This window comes from Hetaerina americana, unplaced genomic scaffold, assembly GCF_022747635.1.
Source record: "Hetaerina americana unplaced genomic scaffold, ioHetAmer1.1.p SCAF_11, whole genome shotgun sequence".
NCBI classification, from domain to species: Eukaryota; Metazoa; Arthropoda; class Insecta; order Odonata; family Calopterygidae; genus Hetaerina; species Hetaerina americana.
Window position 1 is genome coordinate 31,222,724 of NW_027286181.1, and position 23,840 is coordinate 31,246,563.

The following is a 23,840-nucleotide window of genomic DNA, read 5'->3' on the forward strand; positions in this document are numbered from 1 at the left end:
GCTTAGAGTATTTTTGTTTGACTACTGGTAAAGGATGGGACGAATAAATTCGGCACCTGGTTAGTCGAAACATTTCATTTGGGGTAATGAATATATTCTCTCCGATGAGCTCCGCCACTTCACTGCTACTCCGGGGAGGGGATCCGACAGTAGTCTGTCTGGAGACTTTACATAATTTATTCAATGTTCACAGCACCGATGAAACAAGACTCTGAAATAGTAATAATGGAGGACACCTTCGTCACCAGCTGCATCACGACATGGCGTTGAAAAGAGGTTCTCACGGAATATAACGCAGTAAGGAAGAAGGGGTTAGAGAAGGACTTTTTAGTCCCAGAAATTAGTACGTGCTCTCCTTCGAGCACCGTGCAATCGATCAAACGAACGGAATCTATAACTGCAACAGAGATAGGTGCGTTTTTCTTAAATGCTGGTCTTATACAAAAAACTCTTTACTATATATATGCAAAACATTTGTACACGATGCAAATTAACCTGCCCTAAAAATTTAGTGAATTCTTGTATAATTTCCATTTTCATCACTAGTAAGCCACTGGCAGCACGTATCGGTACGTTAATTTATCAAGGGGTGCATTCGATTGCGAGTCAATAAAAAGATGTAGTACAAAAGATATCTTTTACGATTTCTGTGATATTAAAAAAACTCCAAACAATTCTCTAACATCTTCTCCAGCGCATTATTTTCTTTACTTGAATCCAAATCGATAAGTGTTGAATTGAAGCCGTCAGCTGAGTTAATTCTGGCATCACTCAAGTGTCAGTTTTTATTATTTCTAGCGCATTTCTTACTGCGGTTTTCTTTCACGGCGTTGACCGTTTCCCGCATCTTTCACGCCGTCAAACTCTCATATGAAATTCATCGTAGGATTTATAATTAAAATCAGGGTTCTTCGAGAGCTAAGATCATTTTACACCACTGTCATGTAATTTGAAAACCTCTCATATCTTTAAAATAAAAAATAGATACTTAAAGTCAATGACCTAAAACAAAAGACCATTTCTATACGTACAGGTATTTTGCTCAATAAGCCTATTTTCCTTAAAAAGGTTTGAAGACGCCTTATTCAAGTCTAAGATGGATCCTAAATCTCCCTCATGTAATTTTCGGCAAAGAATCCCTTCCTTCACTCCTTGCTCCAACGTTCTTCTTGGTCATCCTCGTCTCCTTCTACGACTTCAAAGAACTGCGGGAATTGTCGCGACAGTTATTTTAACGGAGTCATGAGCCAATGTGCATCGAAATGCAGAATTACGTTCCCATTCTGCCTAGGAGATTCCCAATGCCATATTTTCGAAGGACTTCATTCCTCATGAATTCTTTGTAGCTGTCCATACCAAGACAAATCTCTTTCCTCGTATTCACTCTAACGTATCCTCTTCGTTTGGAATATATGCTGTTATCTTGGAAACTCGACTACGTCTCTAGGCATTGCAAATTGACTATTAAGTCTTTTACTCATCCTTCATGCTCGTATTTTTCTAAATCTAAATTTGAATTGATTTATCATTTAAATAAAGCAAATTTTCTTTTATTTCATTCTCGTGGGCAATAGTAATCACATTACGGTGGATAGTCTCAGAAAAATGCTGAAAATACTCCCTTGAAACCTAAAAGGGAATACTATTCTGCTTCGAATAATATTCTGGGTAAGGCAGTCTTCAACCCTGGGAACAAAAAAGGGGAAGAATGAATAAGTGGCCAGCAGTTAATCTAATCAAGTCTTAAGACACTAAAGCAAGTTTCATTCTTCGTTACCTATTGCTCCCGAGGGTAGAGTTTGACTGAGAATTTTCATAGTAATCGCTTATGTTTAATATGAAACCCTGCCATCAATTTTTGCCCAATAGGTCGTATCACCAGACTGCGATAAAGCACAAAAAACAATAAAATAAATGTATAACTGGGATAATATTTATTTAAGTTTAATTTATAAAAAACAATTAATAATTATGTACAAACAGTTTCAACGTAAAACATTATTAACCATAACGGGATTCATAACATAAATGGAGAGTTTTATTCACTTGATTGATAAATTAAAAAAAAATATAACAGTATTAATGTACGATTCACTGCCAAAGAGATGACTCAGCTTTTAAGTTGGACCCTTATAAAGTCAAGGCAATTATCAATTGACTTAGTATATCCAACACACCGTATAAAATATTTCATTGGTTGCAATGGTTAGATGAATATCGGTTTATACATTAAGGAAATAAAGATTTTCTTTATACTTGTATAGGGGTAATGGATTATTGAGTAGACTTCGTAATATGCGACAGGGATTTGTCGCAATCGGGCTGCCAGATTTTCGAGTACTAGCGGCCATATAAGTCAGACAAAGATCAATAGGTACTCTAGGTACACAATTGGAAGTTATATTTTAAGACTTGCCATTTTTTATCGTCGCATCTTTTACCTGTCAATGCATATGATACGCTAATTGGAAAAGTTTCCGCAGATGGAATTTTTCCTCGCTATTTCAAATCTTTTGAATTCGGAAAATGTATCCATTGTTTCCATAACGATCTCTTGTTATCGCTAGTGGGGTGTCCTTGTTTTGTTGTTTTTCTTTCTAAATTTTAGCACTAAATTTAGCGCCTAGATTGTTTTTGGTCACTGCTTGACCGACTGTCACCATTGATCTCAAATCTGCGTGTTCATTGCATTTTTCATTGCAAGTATCAACACTTGAAAATATGTACACACCTACCAATTATGACACATTAAACTCATACAAATGCGCGATCAATCCATCTTTGAAGCACGACGTTTTGGGTGGAATCTCATAGTTTGTTCTAAGTTATCCATTAGACAAAACTGAATGTGAACCGGTTTCCATTCCGCTCACTTATAATCGGTTCTAATTTAATTTTTTTTTTGCCTCCCGATGATTTAAAACCACTTTAATTGACACAAAAAAAAAGGATTTCGAGAAACATAATTTATCACGCGTTTCTGAGAAGTTGTAATTACGAGTGGAAACACTTTGAAATCTGGATTTAAGTTCGCACAGAAGATAACTCCATTCGGGGAGCATGTGTCATTTTTTTTATCCAAGAAGGAAATCAATAATAAGTTTCACTCCGTCACCGGAAATGACCAACATGGCGAGAGCACAAAACTCTTCTAAGATTTCTAAATACTTCCCTTAGCCAACTTGGGGCCTAATTTCGCAGAAGGTGGGACATGAAGCGTAACGGAAATGCCGCTTTTTTTATTGAAAACGTTCTTTGTCTCACGCAACTGAGTTTTTCACCATAAAAATTGCTTAACGCGTTTTAAAATGTTTGTGTTTGGGTGTGTGTGTGTGTAAGAGAGAGAGCTAGAGAGAGAGCTAGAGAGAGAAATAATTGTCGTCAGATGCCAATGAAATAATGGGTACGTGGGAGGAGCGTGCTGCTGAAGGAGATCGAAGCTCATTGATACTTTACTCTGTTTTACATATTGAAAAAATACACAGCTCTGAGTGGATGGACTACGTGACTCGTTGTGTGAAGGACTAATTGTTGACAAGACGAAGATGTTAAGTAAACGCCATACTTTTAAATCGAAAAAGAAGTTGCCGCCGCAGGTCATAAACACTACAAGAAATACCTCACAAGAGAGGAACTCTTTTTATTTCGAAAACAAATCAGACCTTAAAAACGCGACAGCTCGTCCTGTTAACGAATAAAGTTCTTCAGTTGTAAATTCTCTGGTGAACACGGCAGGTGTTCAATATACGAGTATAACATAAAACAGAACATACATGCATGCATAACATAAACATTGGATAAGGCTATGAATATTCGTAAATGGTATATTGCGACGGTACCCTGGCTTCCGTTCCATTATGTCCTCTCAGTACGTATTCGTGAAGACATAGCAAACGAGAATCCCATAGCATGGATAGTCGTAAAGTTGAGAAGAAAAAGAAATTAATGCAAAAGAAATTAAATATCTGAACAGATTTAGGTCCACACGTTGTTAACATGCATGCCTCTTTAGTATCAACTACGCAGTAGGGATAACATTTTTATTTACACCTGGAATTGAATCCCTACAGTGAAAGTACTTAAGGGAAAGATCAAAAATTGAATGTACGGGTTCATTGGAACGAATGCAATGATGTGAGCCTTTATAGAACTGGAAAACTAGCTTCGAGCTAGTCTCGTGTAGAACCTAGTGGGTGGACAAGATTCCCGTACAACTGCGCGCGAAGTTCGATGCTCATTATGAGAAATAGTCAAGGCTGAGATTTGCGATTCTCAAGTCAGTCCCTCACTGAAAATCGTTGTGATCACCCCATGACGAATTGCTGGAGTGTCCAGCGACACCCGACACGACCGCCATCCGGGGCCTAATGGCGGTGACTGTGCTTATGCTCTAGGTGAACAGACTTCCCTCCCTTGTCACCGTGGTCTTCCTCCTTCTCGTGATGTTCTTCTTTGCCTTCCGACGAGACGTGACCGGATGCTTCGTCATGGTGCTTGGCGCTGTGGGTCTCCCCTTTCTTTCCATGATGATCCTCGTGTTTGGAGCTCTGAGAAAGAAGGAAACGCAGCAGAATTTATGTGCTTCTCGAAACTTTGAGCCAAAATAATTTTTGTAAATAGGTAAACGTGCCTCTTTATCATATGGTAAATCTGCCCGACTTCAGAGTTAAGCTGTTCGCGTACGGTTAAACTCCAAAGTTACCATGTAGACTATTAAGGATACCACATATTGCATCATGTTAATGTACATATGGTCATGACTACGTAATTGTAATTTGAGTCGTATGGCCTTTCATTACCAGATTAATAAAATTTTTCAAGCTTATCTAAACAGGATTTCATTCTTTCACAAATGAATGAGTGTTAACATACTAATGTTTCGCATGCGCAGTTGTGTAGGGAGTCTAAACTTCACTGTTCGTTTCGCTAGACATGGTGGAGGAGGAGAGAGATTCATTGGAATAAATTCAAAGAAGGCAAGAAAGGAATATGCAGAGCATTTAGCTAGTTAGCTTTAGTTAGCTAGTTAGCATTGAGCAAGAGATTGGCGATGGAGTGTGGAGGACTATACTAATGGGGAGAACGTTAGGGTGGAAATGTAGGGGGAGGAAAAGGATAGGTATATTGGACGTAATGAGAGGAGTTAGAATGTATGCGGAATTGAAGAGGGGTTTACTCTTGTGTAAGGATGTCGAATTGTTTCGTGTTAGATTGGACTTAGAAATGCAGCGGTGGACAGTCTGTGTCTCCTATCAAAACATGGGTTAAGCGTTAGACTAGCATAACGAATTATTCATTTATTCGGTCCGAATAAAGTGTCTCTTTTAGAATCCAACAGATACTCTACCAAGTGATATTTATGATTTTTTTGTCAAGTAATAATTCTAATTTTTCTCTGTTAAAAAATATATTTATACAAGTAATGGTGATCATCGTAATCATCCCGTAGCATTTGATTATCCTCGTATAAGTTAAAACAGCCAGGAGCATGCTCGAGAGAGAAGTCGGAAGAAAGATTTTAGGTATTTGCTACCGAAGGTTTGACCTTGAGGAGAGAGCATGCAGTTTAAGTGGGCAGTGGATTATTCCTTAAAGTGTTCCGGAGAAGTGTTTCACAGGACGTTACCCTGGTGTGGTCGGGGTCAAAATTATGGCGGAAAATTTTCGAATTGGTCAACCGACTCAATTTCTTTTTTTGGCAATGCTTAGTGTTTTGAGATATTCTGCGAGGGTGAGAAAGCCTGAGTCTAGTAGGAAGACTTTTTCGTACTAATTAACTGAGATGGGAACAGTGAAAAGTTTCTACAAGGGTGGCGATTCAATCTGTTTTTCAATTATGGTATCGACATCAATAATGGGATAAAAAAAGTTAATCAGTCGTAGTCAATAATTAGATCCAGCACTCTCTTCGACTTTTCCATAAGATAACATCTTTATGTGTACATAATTGTACACTTTCTTGGCAGTCGTATGTATTTCGTACGTCCGAGGAGTAATACTCCCCGTTCACTCAGTCTCCTCAAAATGTCCCAAACCTTAAACCTTATTTGAACCTCAGTCATCGCGCTTAACATTTTTCAATTCCTATACATTTCCTTTGCTTCTATTCTTCCCTCCTTGGACGGTATCTCCCCTAGTCTATGAAAAATTATACTCCCTTGAGAAAATGCAGACAAAAAGGATACTCGTATGCATTGCTGGATCAGAACTTAATAAGTTTTTATTCTAACAACCCTTTTGCTAAATTAAAACGCACTTCTTGGTCCATCAGTATCATTACCTTTAACTTTTGGGAAGAAAGTTCGTCATCTCTGAGATTCAAAGGATCAGGTAGAAGAGTTCCAGACATTAGGGAGTATTCCTTGTTGGGGTTATGAGAAGAAATTTCATCCACAGATGTTTATTTAATTTTTCTCTCGAAATTAACTTGTTTAGTAGCCGGAATGCCCATTTTTAAAGGGAAGCAATATATTTGGCAGTCTACCGTTTAAGGAAGGTTTTGGATGGACATAGACAGTTAAATGCAACATTTCTTGCCCTTACCTATTAAGACAAAATCTGGCACGTCACAGTACAATTAACTGTTCTTCAATTACATATGCATTCTATCTCTCTTAATTTCGTTTAAAGCGAAGTGATTATTTTTCTCTATGAAACATTTTTTTGCAGAAAGATATGAGATCTACGCTAAAAGATTTATACTCATTTATGGAAATACTCATTTTTTTTTTATTGTTTTCACATTTCAGAAATTTGATTAAGCAAGGCATATAATTTCAGTATTTTCCTCGAGTTCTTCGCTCGTAAAATGTTAGTTACGATGCTGTTCCTATGGATTCCACCCTTTTCCAACTAATAAATATTTACTGCGTGCTAAATCTGTCTTTTTTGCATCGATCATTCACTGAACTGCGAAAAATTTATGCTACTAACGCTCATTTGGTAAAAGTGCCAGATTGCCCATGCACTTCCAGTAGAGATTAAGGGGGTGGATGATTGGAGATGTTCAATATAGAGCATTCATTGCAGAGTGTAGGTAGTAAATTTTGTTTAAATATCTTACAAAAAACTCATTTTACTGTTACCATTCATGTGAGAGACTGGCGTAGCATCAAGAAGTATGTATTTGACGAACCATAACATTATTTTTGTTGGTAGGTGTGAAAGAAATAATTAAATTTTAGATTGAATCTAACGCTAACGCATGATATATATGTTTACTTTGATGTCTATCGAAAAGTGCACATAAATTTTGGTTCATATTTTTGCAAATGGTCTCGCTGGGCTATTATAAATTCATTTAAGTACGTATACTGGCAATTTAAATAGTTCGAACAGCATTCATAATGTTAAATCATAAACTTTGATATTTTTGTAGTATTCGTGAATGGGGATGGCTAATTCGTAAGGCTAAGAGAATAAGAAAAATTTTGGCATTATTATCAAAACTAACATTCGAAAAGTTATACTGTATTTTACATAATTCTGAAAAAATCAAGATGTATGCTGTATCACAAACATGCCGCAACAATAATTCGAATTACTTACCTGGTCAGAGATAAAATATCATCATTGTTTCCCAAAATTTTGAAATTTTGTTTTATTTTATTTCGATGAACTATCGTTATCTTAGGTCAACTGAACGTATTGAAGCGTCATTTACCAAGTGCACCTCGTCTTGAAAGGCACGTACTAAATTCTTTTCGGCCGCTATATCGACCTGATTATTGACTTGGTCTTTGATTTACGTAAATAGAAAAGCGTCCCACTTCACCACTCTTGCATGTGTTGTAATATTTAAAACGCTAATTTTAACATTCCTGGTTAAATAACTTACTGAAGAATAGATATGTTTTTTCGTGCATCCATACTTTCTGTCGTTTTTCATCTTCTATTATTACAAAAAAAAAGATAAGGGAAAGATGAAAAAATTAACTCCGCTCACTTCATGCTTTTCTCCCTCCTTCTTGATGTGATGTTCTCCGTCATCGTGCTCACGGAAGTCTCCGAATTGCTTATGCACGCCCTCCGTGTGGAAGTTGTCGTAATAGCTTCGCAGTTTGTGCTCTTCGTCGAAGTGGTATGTCTTCTGGAATCCCTGTTCAAAAAAATTAAAAGAAATCCCTCTTGAAAATCAACCGTAGTCATGACCAAGACATGCCACCTACGAGCCAATGTCCTCGACAATTGTTTGCCTCGCCTTATTGTTCATAAGGCCAAAGGTATTTTACATCAGGGACCAATTTGGACCATTTGTAGGTGTGGGTGTGTGTGTGTGTGTGTGTGTGTGTGTGTGTATATATATATATATATATATATATATATATATATATATATATATATATTTATATATATATATATTTATTTATTTTGTTTAGTATGAAGTGAGCTTTATCGTGAGCAATGACACCAACCTTTGAGTTAATTAGTGTGGTTTTTTACCGATAAAAGTATTGGGAAAAAGTGTTAGTTAATATTTCTTATCAGTAAGTACTGTTTAAACCAGCAAAAAGGGTCTGTGGATAGACTTTTGGCATGAAGAAACGGACCCAAGAGCCGCAATGATCCCAACAAAGACTAGATTTATACGGCATGTCGATGAGACGGCAGTGGATTAACGGTAGCTGGGTTTGGGTAGGGATATTCTCCATGCGATCCTTTTAAATATTTCTAATGCTATATATTATATTTCCCCGTCATGATAATATGTCATTAGGTTATTTTCCCATAGTTTTTGATTGCCGTTATACTTCAATCATTTAGCCAAAGACTGGAAAAATTCAATCATAGTTCCCATCTGCAAAAACTGGTCTCGTGCAAGTATTAGTGAAGATTTCTACCGATGTTTTTACATGCATTCGGCGAAAAGTAATGGGACACTTGATTGAAAAACATGTTAAGGAAGCCTTGAAAAGAAAGAGTTTGTAATGGGAGAAAAAGCATAGCTTTCGGAGACGGTAGTCATGTGAGGGCCAATCAGAGTTTCTACACCAGGACTTAGCGGATGGTAAGAAAATGGTTTAAAAGAGTTGGTGCTAATCGATTTCTCAAAGGCGTTTGACTGGGTTAAACTTGAAGTTCTTATGAAAAAGATAGCCAACGTAGTGTTAGATGGGGGGGGGGTAGTAAATGGGAATAATTCTTTTTTGTCGGGTCAATCACTAAGGGTTAGAGTCGGCGATGTTTATTCGGAAAAAAATAATGCAACTTCTGGTTATCCTTAAGGGAGTGTGCTGGGACCTTCGCTATTTATAGCTTGCGTGAATGACATCGGAGAACATATAAAAAAAACTCTATCAGGACGTTTGCAGGTGATCGCATTATTTACGGAGAAATAGAAACAACTTATTGCATCTTTATATTACAAAACGGCCTATATATTTTGATTTTGGGAAAATGAGAACCGAATGGTCATCAATGCTAGCAAAACAAAACGAGTTATATTCCATCAAGGTATGACTCCTAGATTGAACAATTACTGCATATGGGGTGAAGCGTTGAATGAAACGAATTACTGCAATTATATAGGAGTAACCTCAAGTAGAGATCTGAAATGCGAACCTCATATCGAACGCAAAACAACTGGAGCTTTTACAGCTAAACACTTTGTGATGAAAATTCCATTAAAACAAAGTATTTCACCTTTAAAACATTTGTCAGGCCCATTTTAGAACATAGGGGCGTCAGTTTAGGGTACATCTCTTGCCGGTGAGATTCAACAATTGGACAAGGTCAAGGACTAGCCGTAAGATTTGTAAAGGGAAATTTAATAACAAAGGTTAGCGTTACTGAAATTTAAAAAATGGGATAGGAATCGCTCGAATCTAGGAGGAAGAAAGCATGCCAGAAGTGAAATGTACCGATCACCATTGGGAATGCTGCGTGGAAAGATATTTTAGGAAGGTGGGAAAAATCCTATCTGGACAGGAAAGACCATTGTTTTAAGATAAGAGCCTCGAAGGCATTTTCCAAATACAGGAAAACATTTCTTTATTAATCCCAGAATAGAAGATTTGAATGTTTTGACCAAAAGTGTTCTAAAGCCCTTCCCAAGTAACTCTGGAACATTTATGACCATGCTGAGAAAAAATTATGCTTTCTTTTGTGACAGTATGTTTTTTATGTCATATTTTTTCTTTTTTATTTCCTGTAATATTTGTATCAATTATTTTTCATTACCTCATGTTATAATCCGACAAATAGTAGAATAGTAACTCTTGCATTAATAATAATTATATAGATCGTTAACATATAAAATGTAGGAAGTAACTAGATGATAAATCTCAATTCCTTCAATTTAAACACGAAAAATGCATTTTATTCAATCAATTCAATTTTCAGCGGTGAGAAAACACGGCGGAGAAATGGGAGGTAAGCCCGCTCGACGTAACAGGGATCGAAGATTGCCATACGCTGCTTAAGCTTTAGCCTCGCACTCAGGTAAAAGCACGTCTAAGATTTGACCCTTTAAAAGAAAAATCACACTTTAAAATGAATATGAAAAGGTAGCGTGATGCTATTATTTTTCCATTTAAATTACGAGAGGTGCGTTCGTTCCAAAATTATATATTTAAATTCTTGGGACTGAGAATAGATTGAAAAAAGTGGTTGAACTCAAATCACTCGGGCACTATTTATGAAAGCAAGACATAGATGGCTGCACCGCGCGGTAGACAGGGATCGTACTGCTGCCGCTAGATAAAGAAGCGTTTTCAGCACCTGCGTCGAATAGGGTACGCCTCCGTTTTCTCCTATTGGGTGGTTTAACAACAATGAAATCCATTTTCAATTTCAATTCGAATGAGACTTGAAATGATGACGTTATGTGTGTAATAAGTCTACGTTCACGGGTGCGGTAGTTCAAAGAAGGCCAAATGCCATTTGAAAACGAACCCAAGAGGCCACGCACCATCAACAATTTTGTACTTGGCAAAATGGACCCCTACAAAAGTGTTCTCGACGACGTCATGACACCATGGGAGTCATATACCACGGGAGTCATAACGTTGGGGTTGTGAAAAATGTTTGCATCTACAGGGAGATTATGTTGAGAAGTGATGGAAGGTTCATCTATCTATTTCAAGTAGTTAGTCAGAGAAAAATTAGGAGACCTTTTAGCATTAATGTACCTAGTATATTTTGAGAATTCTTAAGACCCCAAACCTACGACAACGTCAAGTATCGCGGTGAAACGTATGGAACCAAAGAAAAATTCTTTGTGTAAGTACGCTGTTCCTTTCTATTTACATCTCACAATATACAACAAAGTGAAGCCTGAACCCACTGAATTTATTGAACGTGAAAGTTGATTATTGATTTGAAAGAATGGAATCAAAGAATGATTTTTGGTACTAAAGCCTACTAGTCCACTTAATCGTCCCTTTTTGCTTTCGATCACATCGATGGCAATCCCTTTTCTCCCTTCCGCTCACCTTCGCGTCCTTGTACTTCTTGTGCTTTTTGCCGGATGCCTCCTTGGACCCCTTGCCCCCGCCGTGCTTTTCGTCGGAGTGACCTCCGTGTGACCCCCCGGAGTGCGAAGCAGCCTTCTTCCCACCGGACTCCTCGTACTCCTTCTTGTGACTTTCATGGCCGATCTCCCCCTTCTTCCCGCCCTCCTTCGAGTGGTGCCCGGCCCCCCCGTGGTGCGCCTGGAGATGGTGGGCTGCCTTGTGGCCCCCATGGTGTCCGCCACCACCGTGATGCCCCCCTCCCCCACCACCGTGGTGCTGTTGCTGGTGATGGTGTTTGGTCGCATGTGGTTGGTGGTGTTGGTGCACGCCTTGGCTATCGCTGGACTGCTGCTGGTAGTTTTGGACCCCGGCCTGGTACTGTGCGGGTTGCTGCTGGTAGTGGTGGTGTCCAGCCTGGTGCTGGACGGGATGTTGTTTGTTGTGGTGGTGGCCAGCCTGGTGCTGGATGGGATGCTGCTTGTGGTGGTGGTGTCCAGAATGGTGCTGGGTGGGTTGCTGTTGCTGGTGGTGGTGGTGATGGTAGTGGCTGGCCTCGCGCTGAGTTGGCTGTGGTTTGATGTGGTATTGTTCAGCCTGGTACTGGATGGGTTCCTGTTGGTGGATGTGGTGTCCAGCTTGGTTTTGTGTGGACTGGGGGTGGTGTGGGTGTTTGTATTGGTGCTGCTTGGATCCCGCCGGTTGATATCTGGTGGAGGGATGGTGATGGTGTTGATGGTGAGTCACATGAGGATTGTTGGCACTTTCCTCGTACGTGCTCCGCGGCTGATGGTGCTCGAAGAGAATCTGCGGGTGCGAACTGGGCTGGATGTATACAGCTGGTTGTTGCTGCTGCGTCCCTCGTTGGTACTGATCCCCACTTCTGATATAGACCACTGCCTGACGCGGGTATGATGGCAGCCTCAAGTACACTGCACCCGGGAATAAGATTCCCATGAGACATACATGTATTTTCGTTATCCAGGTGCCCTGGTCCCATGCCGCGAAATCTTAAACCTCGAAATTATATAATATTTCGTCAAGACGTACCAATGGGACATATTCCTCCACGGACACAATTGGTACACTGATAGCAACCAAGAAAAAAATTGAACCAATGAAAATTTTGTGTGTATACGCACGCAAAAATATTTTTTACCAAACAAAAATTTTGTCTGAAGGAAACTCATTACCTTTCTTGAGAATTGTGCATCAGCCTCGCGACTTAACGTCTATTTTAGTATTAACGGCGATGGGTTTTGAAACATGCGCCAATAATTCACATTTTGGTTAGTGTTCGGTAAACTGTTCCTTCGAAGCTGTTATACTTTAGCATCCCACGGAGACTAGGTTGAGCTAGGTCTATGCGACATTGCATATTGTCCAGAGGGCATCGATACTAACTTTAATGTTGACCTGTCGTCACCGATTTACTCGTAAAGTGTCGTCGATGACATGAGCAATATTGATGTCGACGCCGATATTGATGCCGAGGTGTTAAAATTGACATGGTCATCGACGTTGACATAGGCAAATTTTCTGTTACGACACATTTCATAACTGCGAGAAAGAAACAAACAGCTTCGAATATTTTGGTGGTAAAAGACAGATTTGCAACATATTTATGAATTACCCTTTAGGATCGAGGGATTCCACGTCCGTCAGTGATGGAACCTGCCTGAATTCTGCCGACCATGTTAAAGGTAAAGGAGATATTAAAGAAATGTAGAATACAATAGATTATAAAGAGTACTCCTAACCCTGTAGGAATAATAATTTTGGGATTGTTCCATGCTTCCTTCGGGAATTACCGTCGCGTAGGTTGACTTGTTGGACAACAGTTTCGCCTCCAATCCTGGAGGCGTCTTCAGGTCGAAGTGATTTACGCTGATTTAGATTTTTAATTTTTTTTAAATTTTATTTCCGCCGCTGTGAAAAGATACATTGAAAGGAAGAATAAACTCTGAAGTGAATAATTCATAACAGCATCCCCGTTTTAGGATGCTGTTCTTCGGGGTAGGAAAACAACATACGTACAGCCCATAAAGTTAGCGGTGTAATTTTGCCGCACTGTATAGGAGGTGCTGGCTACCTCGGAACGCTCTGATTGGCTGAACCTTGATGTTAAGGTTAAAATACCCTTTTCCACGTCGAAAACAGGGTGTAGCCGTCCCCACGGTTGAAATTATTATTATTATGAAATTTATTATTATGAAATTATCATAAGGGCTTTTCATTATTTCTACCACTTCTTTTATGTTTTTCCCTTGCCAGCACTTCTGTTTATCCGAACTTAATTGATTGCTCTGGTTCCGATCGCGAATATTTGGCATTTGACGAGAGTTAGAACTGTTTATTTTCTATCACCCTTTGGTTCTCCTTAATTGAAACTAGGGAAATACGCCATTTCCCGGGACTCATAAGAGAAGTAGTGGAAATGATTAAAAACCCAAATGATTTCAGCCGAGAGGACGGCTACACCCTGACTTCGACATGGAAACGGGTATTTTCATCTTACCACTAAGGAACAGCTAATCAGAGCGCTCCGGGGCAGCCAGCGTCTCCTATACATAGCGGCAAAATTGCGCCGCCGTTGCCTCTTTCCCTCTATTCTATTGTAATATCTCCACCCCGAAGAGGAGTTTTTTTCGTAAAATGGGGTTTCTTTTCTTTTATTGTTATTTAACTTCAGAATCTATCCCTTATTTCGCAGTATATATGCATGACGGAAATAAAAACCTTCAAACTGCATAAACAGCGAAGATCACTTCGACCTGAAGACGCCTCCGGGACTGGGGGGCGAAAATGTTGTCCAACAAGCCAACCTACGCGACGACAATTCCCGGAAGCAGCATGGAACATCCATCAGATAGACGTCGTGGAAGCCTTCAGATTAATTTAGGGATGAGTTTCGACACGTACGCTTTTCGAAGTTGTTTTAACTTAACTTCAACGCTGATGTATTTAAACGGCCGATTACACAGAAGAGAGATTTGCCAGTGTCGACGTAACATTGAATTATGGAATTGATAGTGTCGGAATTTTCTATCCCGTCCTCGACATGGTATTTGATATCGCTGACATTGGCATATCGAGGAGAGGTCGACATTTAAATCATATAGTGTCGCGAAATTATAAAATCCAATGTTACTCACAACTAAGTTGAGTTCAACTTCGGCATGATGCTTATGCTTTCAAGTAATATTCCTGAGGTTGAACTTTTCTATGTATTTTCTTTTCTATATAGCAACTAAAAATCTTCTCGAGCCAATTGAATATCATAAATACACAAATATGTTCATAGTGTATCGATTTAGAAAACCATGAACCAACAATGAATTGTTGTTAAGCCAGTGTTGTCTCCAAATGTGGCCCGATAACAAAGATGTGCTCGCCACCCGAACAGCAGTCGATGTGATAGTTCATTTAAATTTTGCCTATTTGTTACGCATTATTATTTGGTGGTATACCGTTAAATGTAGCTTCTGGCTGAACACAAACGGTTCACTTCTACACTTCATAGTCTCGTTTAGGAAGAAAAAAACTTGACACCACACGATAAACCCTTCTTTAATTATGTATAAATACAAGTACTACCTCCCATATTTCCAATATAGCCATCTTATTTCTTCTCCTACCTTGCTTGCCTAACGCACTTCCCGCTATAAAAATCTTTGTCATTCCATTGCCGGTCAAAATATTTTACATCCACTTGTACTGACTTCTATAGATTTCTTCAAAAATCCTCTCACCCGAGGGAATTGAAATCCAATAAGACCGATGAAGGAGGCATTGCCGCAGTACTACTTAAAGGTCGCGGAGAAAGTGAGAGGCAGATTTTTTTACGGACTAATTTTTAGGATTTATGAAGGAGGCATTTCGTCAGATCTGTGTCAGTTCCTAGCCCCAAAAATTGGAAAGGTAATCATATGTGAGGACTACAGGGCAAAATAAGTTTGATACCGCACGCAACTAAAGTGGTTCATCGAAACATGAAAATAGGATGGAGATCAGAGTAAATGATTACTTAGGTGTTCATCAAGGGTTCAGAAAGGGGAGTGACACGCGCAAAAAGCACCTTTGGAAATGGGTATGAAATTTGCTAAGGAATTCTTAAAATCAGATCTATTTATAGATAAACATGCTTTAGTTTGCCAGTCTGCCAAGGGTTTGCAAATATTGCTGAGCGCATTGGAGCGTAAGTGAGGATTTATGAGGGAGTGAAGTGCACATGTCTCAGACTGCTCAGGTGCGTGTGGCGGATGAAAATTCGGACGTACTAGGAAAAGGAGTAACTGAGGTATGCCCATTATCAACCGTGCTTTTCAATGTACACATGAATGGAGAAAATGGCAAAAGAAGCATGGCAGGAACTGGGGATAGGAATGAAAGTCGGTGGGGAGTTCCTGAAATCAGTTTAGTTTGAGGATGATCAAGCTTTAGTTAGCCAGGCTGTAAAAGGTTTACAATCATTTCTGAACGTATTAGAAAATCAGCCTGGTATAAACAGGATGAATATCAATTCAAACAAAACAAGGGTTATGAGGTTTTCAATAAGGAGAAATGCCAAAATAATAAGGAAAAAGGATAGAGGGGATAACGTTAGGCAATGGAGTTAGGGCTAGGATAAGAATTGTCTTGTTGGGGAGATGAAGGTAGGATGAAAGTATGCGAAATTGAAGATAGGTTCGACCTCTTAGTTTGGGGTGTCAGCCCCAGCCCCATCTTGCTAGGAAATTAGAGCTTCCACGCGAGAGTTAGTGCGTTTTGACGCTTAGCACTGTCTTCGGGCCCATGCACATTATCACTAGAAGATGATGCTTACCTCCACATTTCATTTTTATTTTTTTGGCAGTTATTTTTAGCAATATTTATAAGATAAAATTCACAAGTAATGACAAGCCTCACACAAGGGCAAGCGTATTTACATAAGTAAATGCGGTCATGAACGAATATTTCCAATGATTCTTGGAATTAGCTTATACGAGTCTTAATTCATTAAAATTAACCTGAATAATGTCGATTTTTTTGTAATTAATCAGTTTTCATATAAAGATTTAAATAATGAAGATTCTAGTTATAGTGGGGAAGAGAGAGAGGATTGTTGGGAGAAATCATTAGGAGACAGGAAAAGTGGACGCAGAGCATATTTAGTGGGATGTTGAAGACTATGATAGAGGGGAGAATGTTAGGAAAAAACGGAAGGAGCAGAAATAGGATAAGGATGTAGGATGGAATGAAGGGAGCAATGAATTATACGGATATGAAGAAAAGTTTGTTGTAGAGTAGGATGTTGTGTTGTGTGTTTTGTTAGGAGAGACAAGAGACTTATTCGGTAACTTGTGTGTGCATAATTTAAATATTACCTATGTTATTCCCGAAATGAATTGCTTCACGAATGCTCCTCCTCTCTCTCTCTACTGCACTAGGAGAAAGTATAAGGGCTAGTGGGGTGTATGAGCTGGGCACCAAGGGTAGGAGTTAGGTAAACCGGCCATTTTATAGTTTGTCGTATAATTAGCGATCTAGGTCGGCATCTGATTCCGTACCCGTGTGTTCCGTTTCCAGGTCGTCGTCCTCCGTGGTGGTAACTTCCATCCCTCCTGCGGCGGCCGGTTTTTCTTCAGCACCCCTCTTCCCCTTGGCAGGACTCACCCCCGCCTCAGCCTCATTCGCCGGCGGCGACGGATCCGCCCCACTTCCGGCGGCATCCTCGACGGCGGCCGGCACATCTCGAATCCTCGCACCTCTAGCATCGGAGGCAAGGCAGAGAAGCAACAGGAGGGCGATGGCTACACGCTAGGGACAAGAAGGAAGGGAGATCCGTCAAACCCCAAAACCGTTCGTTCATTTCATCTATGGAAGGTTATCAATCTCATGTGTATTTTTTTAATTTACGACATTTTTATGCAGTCTGCCGTCGGTGGAAGAAGCATTAAAATGCGGGAGGCAAGGAGAAGAGTGTGAGCATTCACTCACACAAAAATCTTCCACGAAATATATAAACGACGCGAGCGCAATGGCACCATCACAAACATGTGCGTATGTATAGCGGGAGATGAGGTCATGTGCGGCTCTTATGCACAGAAGATTGGAAACTCACGTGCACAACATATATATATATATATATATATCCATCGCAGTGTCCATCAAACCGTAGTAGTATCATGAAGCATCTCTTTTAACAGCGACCATGTATTTGACAAAGATCGTTTCATGGTGACGATATAAGTATTTCTAAAAATATCCTTCTTACCATATTTTACGGTGTACAAGACGCACCTGAATATAAGATTCAACCTCATTGAGCACTTGGGGTTGCAGGGCACACACTAGAAAAAGTTCCAACAGTCCTTCAAAAACCGCGACATCCCACCAAATTTAGTTGTAGTTTGTTGTTAGTCCCACGTTATTTTGCTGAAACCAGTTGTGATTAAATACCATCAAGTTCTTTCGATATCTCACCCTCACCTCTTTCGAAATCGTAGAAGCGACCAACCCGATATTAAGGTCACATAAAAGCGATGAGCTTAATAATAACAATCTCAACTACAACATTCTTCAGTTTAATAATAAATATCATATACAAGTAAATTGAATTATATATGTACAAGTATAATGTAGTCAAAATAGGTAGTACTGACCTTCCTAGACTCTGGCACCTTAAACATACTTAGGTGTTTGGTGGGTTGGGTATGTATTATGCTGGGTAAGTATGCTGGGTAAACGTTTCTATGAACATGAGTTATCCATAGTGCCCAGAGGTGTATCCAGGAATTAAACCTGAGGACACCATCGCATCTGGAAGCCCTTAAATATACCTATATTACCTCCATCTACCGATTGATATTCTGTCTTTCCTCTATCGTCAACATGGGCCTAATGTTCCTCGTGTAAGTTTTAACAAGAATGCCACCGTGTTCCTTATTTCATAACTTATTTGTTAATATTTATGCCAAATGTTTCTAATATACACTTTAGGTTAAATACCCTTCTTCCTTTTAACCTTTACTCAGGGTTACATGAATTATTGCCCGAATGAAGACGTTTATCTATCTATATATCTTATCTCCCTCCACTTATCATGTATCGCTTCAAATTCGCCGACAAAGCCTCCGCCAACGCACTTATATCTAAATCGCCGCACCCTGCCTATCACTCATCCTTATACAAACACCCCTACGAGTCATCCGACGCTGATAGCGTTGAACCTCTGAACCAAATATAATCGAAACAGTATTCCACAAATTTACAGCCCTCCATACACAGATCCTCTTGGTCTTTTCCCTGCCATCGATCACCATGCAAAACCTACTCACTCATTTTCTCTATTTCCATATTCACCATCACCCAGAAGTACCACCTCACTAATAAATTTGTCAAACAGTAACTACACTTTAAAAAACGTCGTTATATACAACACAGTGTAACCAGAGTCCCTATGTTTACATAACTGAATCTCTCCTCTTCTCCACCCACATTGACGACCACAGAACGTCTTCCTCTAAATTTACCGTTCCAAAACATACCGTCGAAATTGTTTTTCCGTTTCTATCCACCATTTTCTCCCTTACACTGTGCGCAGCTCAAAAGTTTTCTGTATTTTGGGTTTTTAAATAATTTTTCTATCAAAGGCAATCTGTCATGGACGTTCGTGCTGAATGAAATTATCCATCTGCTTCCTCAAAAAATCCGAAATATTTTATTTGACTACCTCATTCCTCATATCCCAATTAGATCTCACTTCTTTTCCTCTCATGATTACCTATCCTCTCCTTTTACCAACGCACAGTTCTCCTCACCCATCCTAAACTGTGTTGTCCATCTCTAAGTGCCATCCAGAATAGATCTGTACACCAATACACTTTATGTGTAGAAGAAGGAAGATAGTTTTTATGAGAAGTTTAGCTATAATTAGTTACAAGTATTAGATTACACAGAGAAGGAAACTATTTTAGTTCACTTACTGTTCCTTGGGGAAATAGTTGAAAATGGTTTTCCGTAAAATGATTATCTAAAAAAATTACCTGAAATAAGTTATCGGTTTTATTTTATCCGTCATGAGAATGATAAAAATGAAATAAATAGCCTTTCGGTCTGATGAAGTATGTGAGTTGTATTTCATCATATTCTGTATTTGGAAAGTGCACCTTTAAAGAAATCATTCCGTTATATCTAGAAAGCTTTTGTGATTTCTAAATATGTGTCAGTGTATCTCTGATTAGATAAATGTCTTCCAAATGCACTCCGTTAATATGTGACGGCCGGAAATGGAATATTCCCACCCTCTATACCCTCGGGACTTTTAAATTTGGTGAAGTTTCTGAGAAATATATACCATTAAGGTTGTAACGTCGTCTTCATTTTTAAAATTGACAAATAATGTTTATAAACGCTTCATCGTCTAGAGGAAAAATATTCTACCGACTCGAAAGAGGTAATTTCATCCGAGTCAAAGAATATTCTTCCATGGTTTAATTTGAAGAGATGCATTTTTCATCTTAATGAGGTATGATTTCATAAACTATTATATTAAAACCACCCCGAGAGTTCCAAATACATCTTGGAAAAGTACGCAGTGTTTTTTTATAGATACTTCTCCCTGCTCGATAATACCCAGCTCATTCTAAGGTTGCTCGGAAATTCTACCGACATTAACTATAAACATTGCGAATAATAACTATAAACTCGTAATATATATTTTTTCGGTATTTCATTCGACATTTTAAAGTCCATTTCTGCTAGTCAATTTCCATTGACTAGCAGAAAAATATGGCTCACAAAAAGACGATACATATTTTCCACTCAGTCACGATCTGGTTGGATGCCATGAGTTTCGAAGTGTCCTCGTAATGTGTTTGCAAATTATGTCAATATCAAGGGCACTTGAAGGCAGATAAAGTACGTAAAATTTTTCCTTTCTTGTATGAGACAGGTTTTACGATGAATAAGTAGATGATACTCTTCCGAATTAACTTTGCTAGAAATTATTCTGTAAATTGTGGGTGTTTATATTTTTATATAGCATTATTTGTTACTTTTCATAAAAAGTTAATTGATGAAAATAACGATAATTAGATTTAATTGAGATTCATCAAGAATTTAGGCAAGCAGAAAAAGCTTATGTTTCAATTGAGTACTTTAAAAATGGAAAACAATCTATTTGTAATTCCGAGAATAACTTTTATACAAAAGGAATCATTCGGGTAAATTTCATACTATTATTTTCACATCACTCTAACCGCGAACCACTGAGAAAACAAAAGGATTCCCAATCAAAACTTCCTTTAACCATATCCTGAAAACTATTTTTTGCTAAAGAAGATGGAAGAAAATACATCTATTCTCTCATATTCAGCTTTTCAATGCTGTTAAAAATTATCAGTTTATTAGCAGTGGCATGTTTCTCCAGAGGCGTAAAAGGGTTAATAGTAACAGCGTATTTCTCCCGGGGAATGTACGTACTGAAACATCCAGCTTTCATTTCTCCAATTGACCTAAAAATACCAATTGTTTTCCAGCCCCGATGAGCCGGAACCTCCAAAATTCTTAACACAAAAAAATGTACTCCCTTTCATCCCATGCATTTTTCTCCCTTTGCATCGGCATCTTTCCAAACGCTCACTTTTCGCCGAGGAATGAAATGAAAACCATCTACGTAACGAGCAATATTACGTGAGAAAAGAGAATATCTCATGCCTAACGAAATATTTGGGGTGGTTTGATGCTTTTTTCATATGAACGGGTAAAGCGGCTGGCTGCTGAACTTGGTTCGAATCTGCGCACTCACTCTAACAGACACTCTTACATCTACGTCATACCCCGAAAGCCACCAAGAGGAACTATGGGAGGGACTATTAGGTCACCAGCCGTTAGAGTAATTATAAGCGTATGTGTCATGAGTTACGCTAACTATAAGTGTAGCCCCGAACGCTTAAGCCATTCTGCTGTAAGTAGGATGGTTATGAGGTGAGCACTATCATCTACTAACTGAACTCTACTGTGAAATAAACTGCGAAACGACGATCGCGATTTTAAAACGACGAAGTTCCCCGAAGAGCCGTCGAAGACCGAATCCTTCAGATTGCGCTGATGAGAAGAATTGGGTGGCTGATCGCACCTATCATGTTTTTCAGATGCTTGATGATAGTGAGTTTCCACGGGAGGCAAGGATTGTGTTCAATCTTTAAAACTTTCGTTCTGGGATGCGAAAACATAGATATTAATTTCTCGAACGGTCACGCACAATAAATCCTCGGGAAACACTTAAGCACATCAGCAGAAACATAGAGAGGGGCTATGGAAGACGACATATTCCACTATTTAGGCAAGAGTGTGTGCCTTCTTTTAATTTATGCGAATAAATTGGTAAGATTAATCAATTAGAACAGCTTAGAATGAAGAAATTCCACAAAAACGACCATATACGAGGGTCATCCGGAAAGTAGTACCCGTTCGTGCCGCATGAAGTGCTGACGACGCGAGTAGCCGCTGGACGAGGTCAGATAGCTTCAGTGGCTTGTCTGCCTTCTCTGAGCCAAGTTGCGTGACGCTAGCATTGCCTGTGTTGTTTCTGTGATTGTTTACAATGTTTAAAAAAATTGAGAACGCCGCCAGTTGTGAAGTGAGGGCAGTGATTAAATTCCTCAATGCAAGAAACGTTCGCCCATGTGATATTCATCGCCAATTAAAGGAGGTGTATGGAGACAATGTAATGGACGAGTCGTCTGTTCGGCGGTGGTGTCGCAACTTCAACATGGGGAGGGGGAACACACACGACGATGAGCGTTCGGGGAGACCGTCTGTCATTACAGACCAACTGGTGAGCTCAGTTGACGAATTCGTGAGGAACGATCGGCGCGTCACAATTGATGACATCTGTGAGCATTTTCCCAATGTTTCTCGAACAATTGTTCATGAAATTGTTAAACACCATCTGCATTATGCAAAAATTTGTGCAAGATGGGTCCCTCGCGTATCTCAATGAGCTGGCGGCGAAGGACTATGCAGCAGGAATACAGAAACTTGTCACACGTTATGACAAATGCCTTAATTTGCTTGGAGATTATGTTGAGAAGTAGTTTAAAGTATCCTCTTTCAAATAAAATTTTTTATGTTTGTTAATATTTACTTTTGTGTCTTTATTTCACGAACGGGTACTACTTTCCGGATGACCCTCGTATATGAAAAATTTGGTGCTGATGATCAAAATTGATGATTGAACCTCATTGACTCTGATCATCTGAACCGTCTATTTATCTCACTCACCTCGGCTTCGGCGAGGAAGACCATTTCCGAGCGGTGCACGAAACAATAGCACAACGAAATAAAGTTTTCGTAATGTATTCGCCTAGTCAAAAACCTTTTTCCACGCCCCCCAGGACTCCTTTCGGCGTGGTCAAACGCTGTCTCCTCCGCTTCACCGTCAAATAACGTCTCTCTCAAAGTGTTGACGGCAGACTAAAAGCCGTCCCCGCAGAATTGTCCGTTAAAGCGTTCAAGTGAGAGTGTCGGCGGAGGGGGCGGGGAGAGATAGAAGGGGACGGGAGAGGGGACGGAGGTTGAGGAAGAGATCGAGAGGCTACTTAGGAAGGGGAATTGAAGGAGAGAGCGGAGCGGGATGGTGACAGAACGGTGAGTGACAGTAAAGAGAGAGAGAGAGACTCGCCGATGAAGCATATAAATTATCCAGCGAGGTCGAAGAGCGTGGTCTGATCGTGTCGGAGACCACTAACGAACCTCCATGATGGCTACAATGGGACCGTTTATAAGATTGGTTTAAAAAATTATCATTATTAGGAGAGGCAACCGACAGCCGATGTCATTTAAGGGTTAGGTAAGTATTTTGGAGGAGGTTTAGATTTTCAGGGAGAACGGGGGAAGGGTGGAGAGAAACGGTATAGATCTACTCATAACGAAAGCGGCCAAGTTGTCACGCTTGTTTCAACGTCCCATCCGACAGAGTGAGTATTGCACTTGCAAGCCCTCCCCTCATGGTCTAATTATGGACTGCGTTAAAAGCGAAAAATTCTTTAGTCACCGGGATTCGAACCCGGGCCATTGGGATGTGAATCCAACCCTTAACTATTAGTTGATGGGACCTCTAGGAGAAATTAATGGAACGATTTTGGAACGTGTCAAAGAGGTCGTGACGAGGTATCTAAACGAAGTTCCCGTCCACACCTACTAGGAATATTACCGCAACTGGAAGAGGCGCTAGCATTAGCGTGTCAATGCACAAGGGTGCTATTTTAAAGAGTTTTTAGTGATTTGTACTTTCATCTTGGATAAATTTCTCCCGAATTTCTTCGGCATATTTTTGGGACAGACCATGTAAAAGCATCGATGTGTCCCTCGAATCATAAGAGGGTAGGCTGAAAACTAATGCAC

General features: G+C 39.5%; 1 protein-coding gene across 1 annotated transcript; it reads right to left on the reverse strand.

The window, feature by feature from the left end:
* Positions 1–1,927: 1,927 nt before the first annotated feature.
* LOC139700999 (knob-associated histidine-rich protein-like) lies at positions 1,928–23,022 on the reverse strand. The gene is made up of 5 exons (XM_071599554.1): positions 22,719–23,022; positions 17,000–17,249; positions 11,433–12,382; positions 7,946–8,098; positions 1,928–4,547 (listed from the first exon to the last, which is right to left on the reverse strand). The coding sequence occupies exons 1-5, from the start codon at positions 22,740–22,742 to the stop codon at positions 4,365–4,367; spliced, it is 1,560 nt and encodes a 519-aa protein (XP_071455655.1). The 5' UTR covers positions 22,743–23,022; the 3' UTR covers positions 1,928–4,364.
* Positions 23,023–23,840: the final 818 nt, after the last annotated feature.

Coding starts and splice junctions, on each gene's coding strand:
- LOC139700999 (XM_071599554.1), bottom strand. CDS start 22,742: ATGGTCTTCCTCGCCGAAGCCGAG. Junction 12,383..16,999: donor CCTGGAAACGGAACACACGG/GTACGGAATCAG, acceptor TCCCGGGTGCAG/TGTACTTGAGGCTGCCATCA. Junction 4,548..7,945: donor AGGAGGGAGAAAAGCATGAA/GTGAGCGGAGTT, acceptor CTTCTTTCTCAG/AGCTCCAAACACGAGGATCA.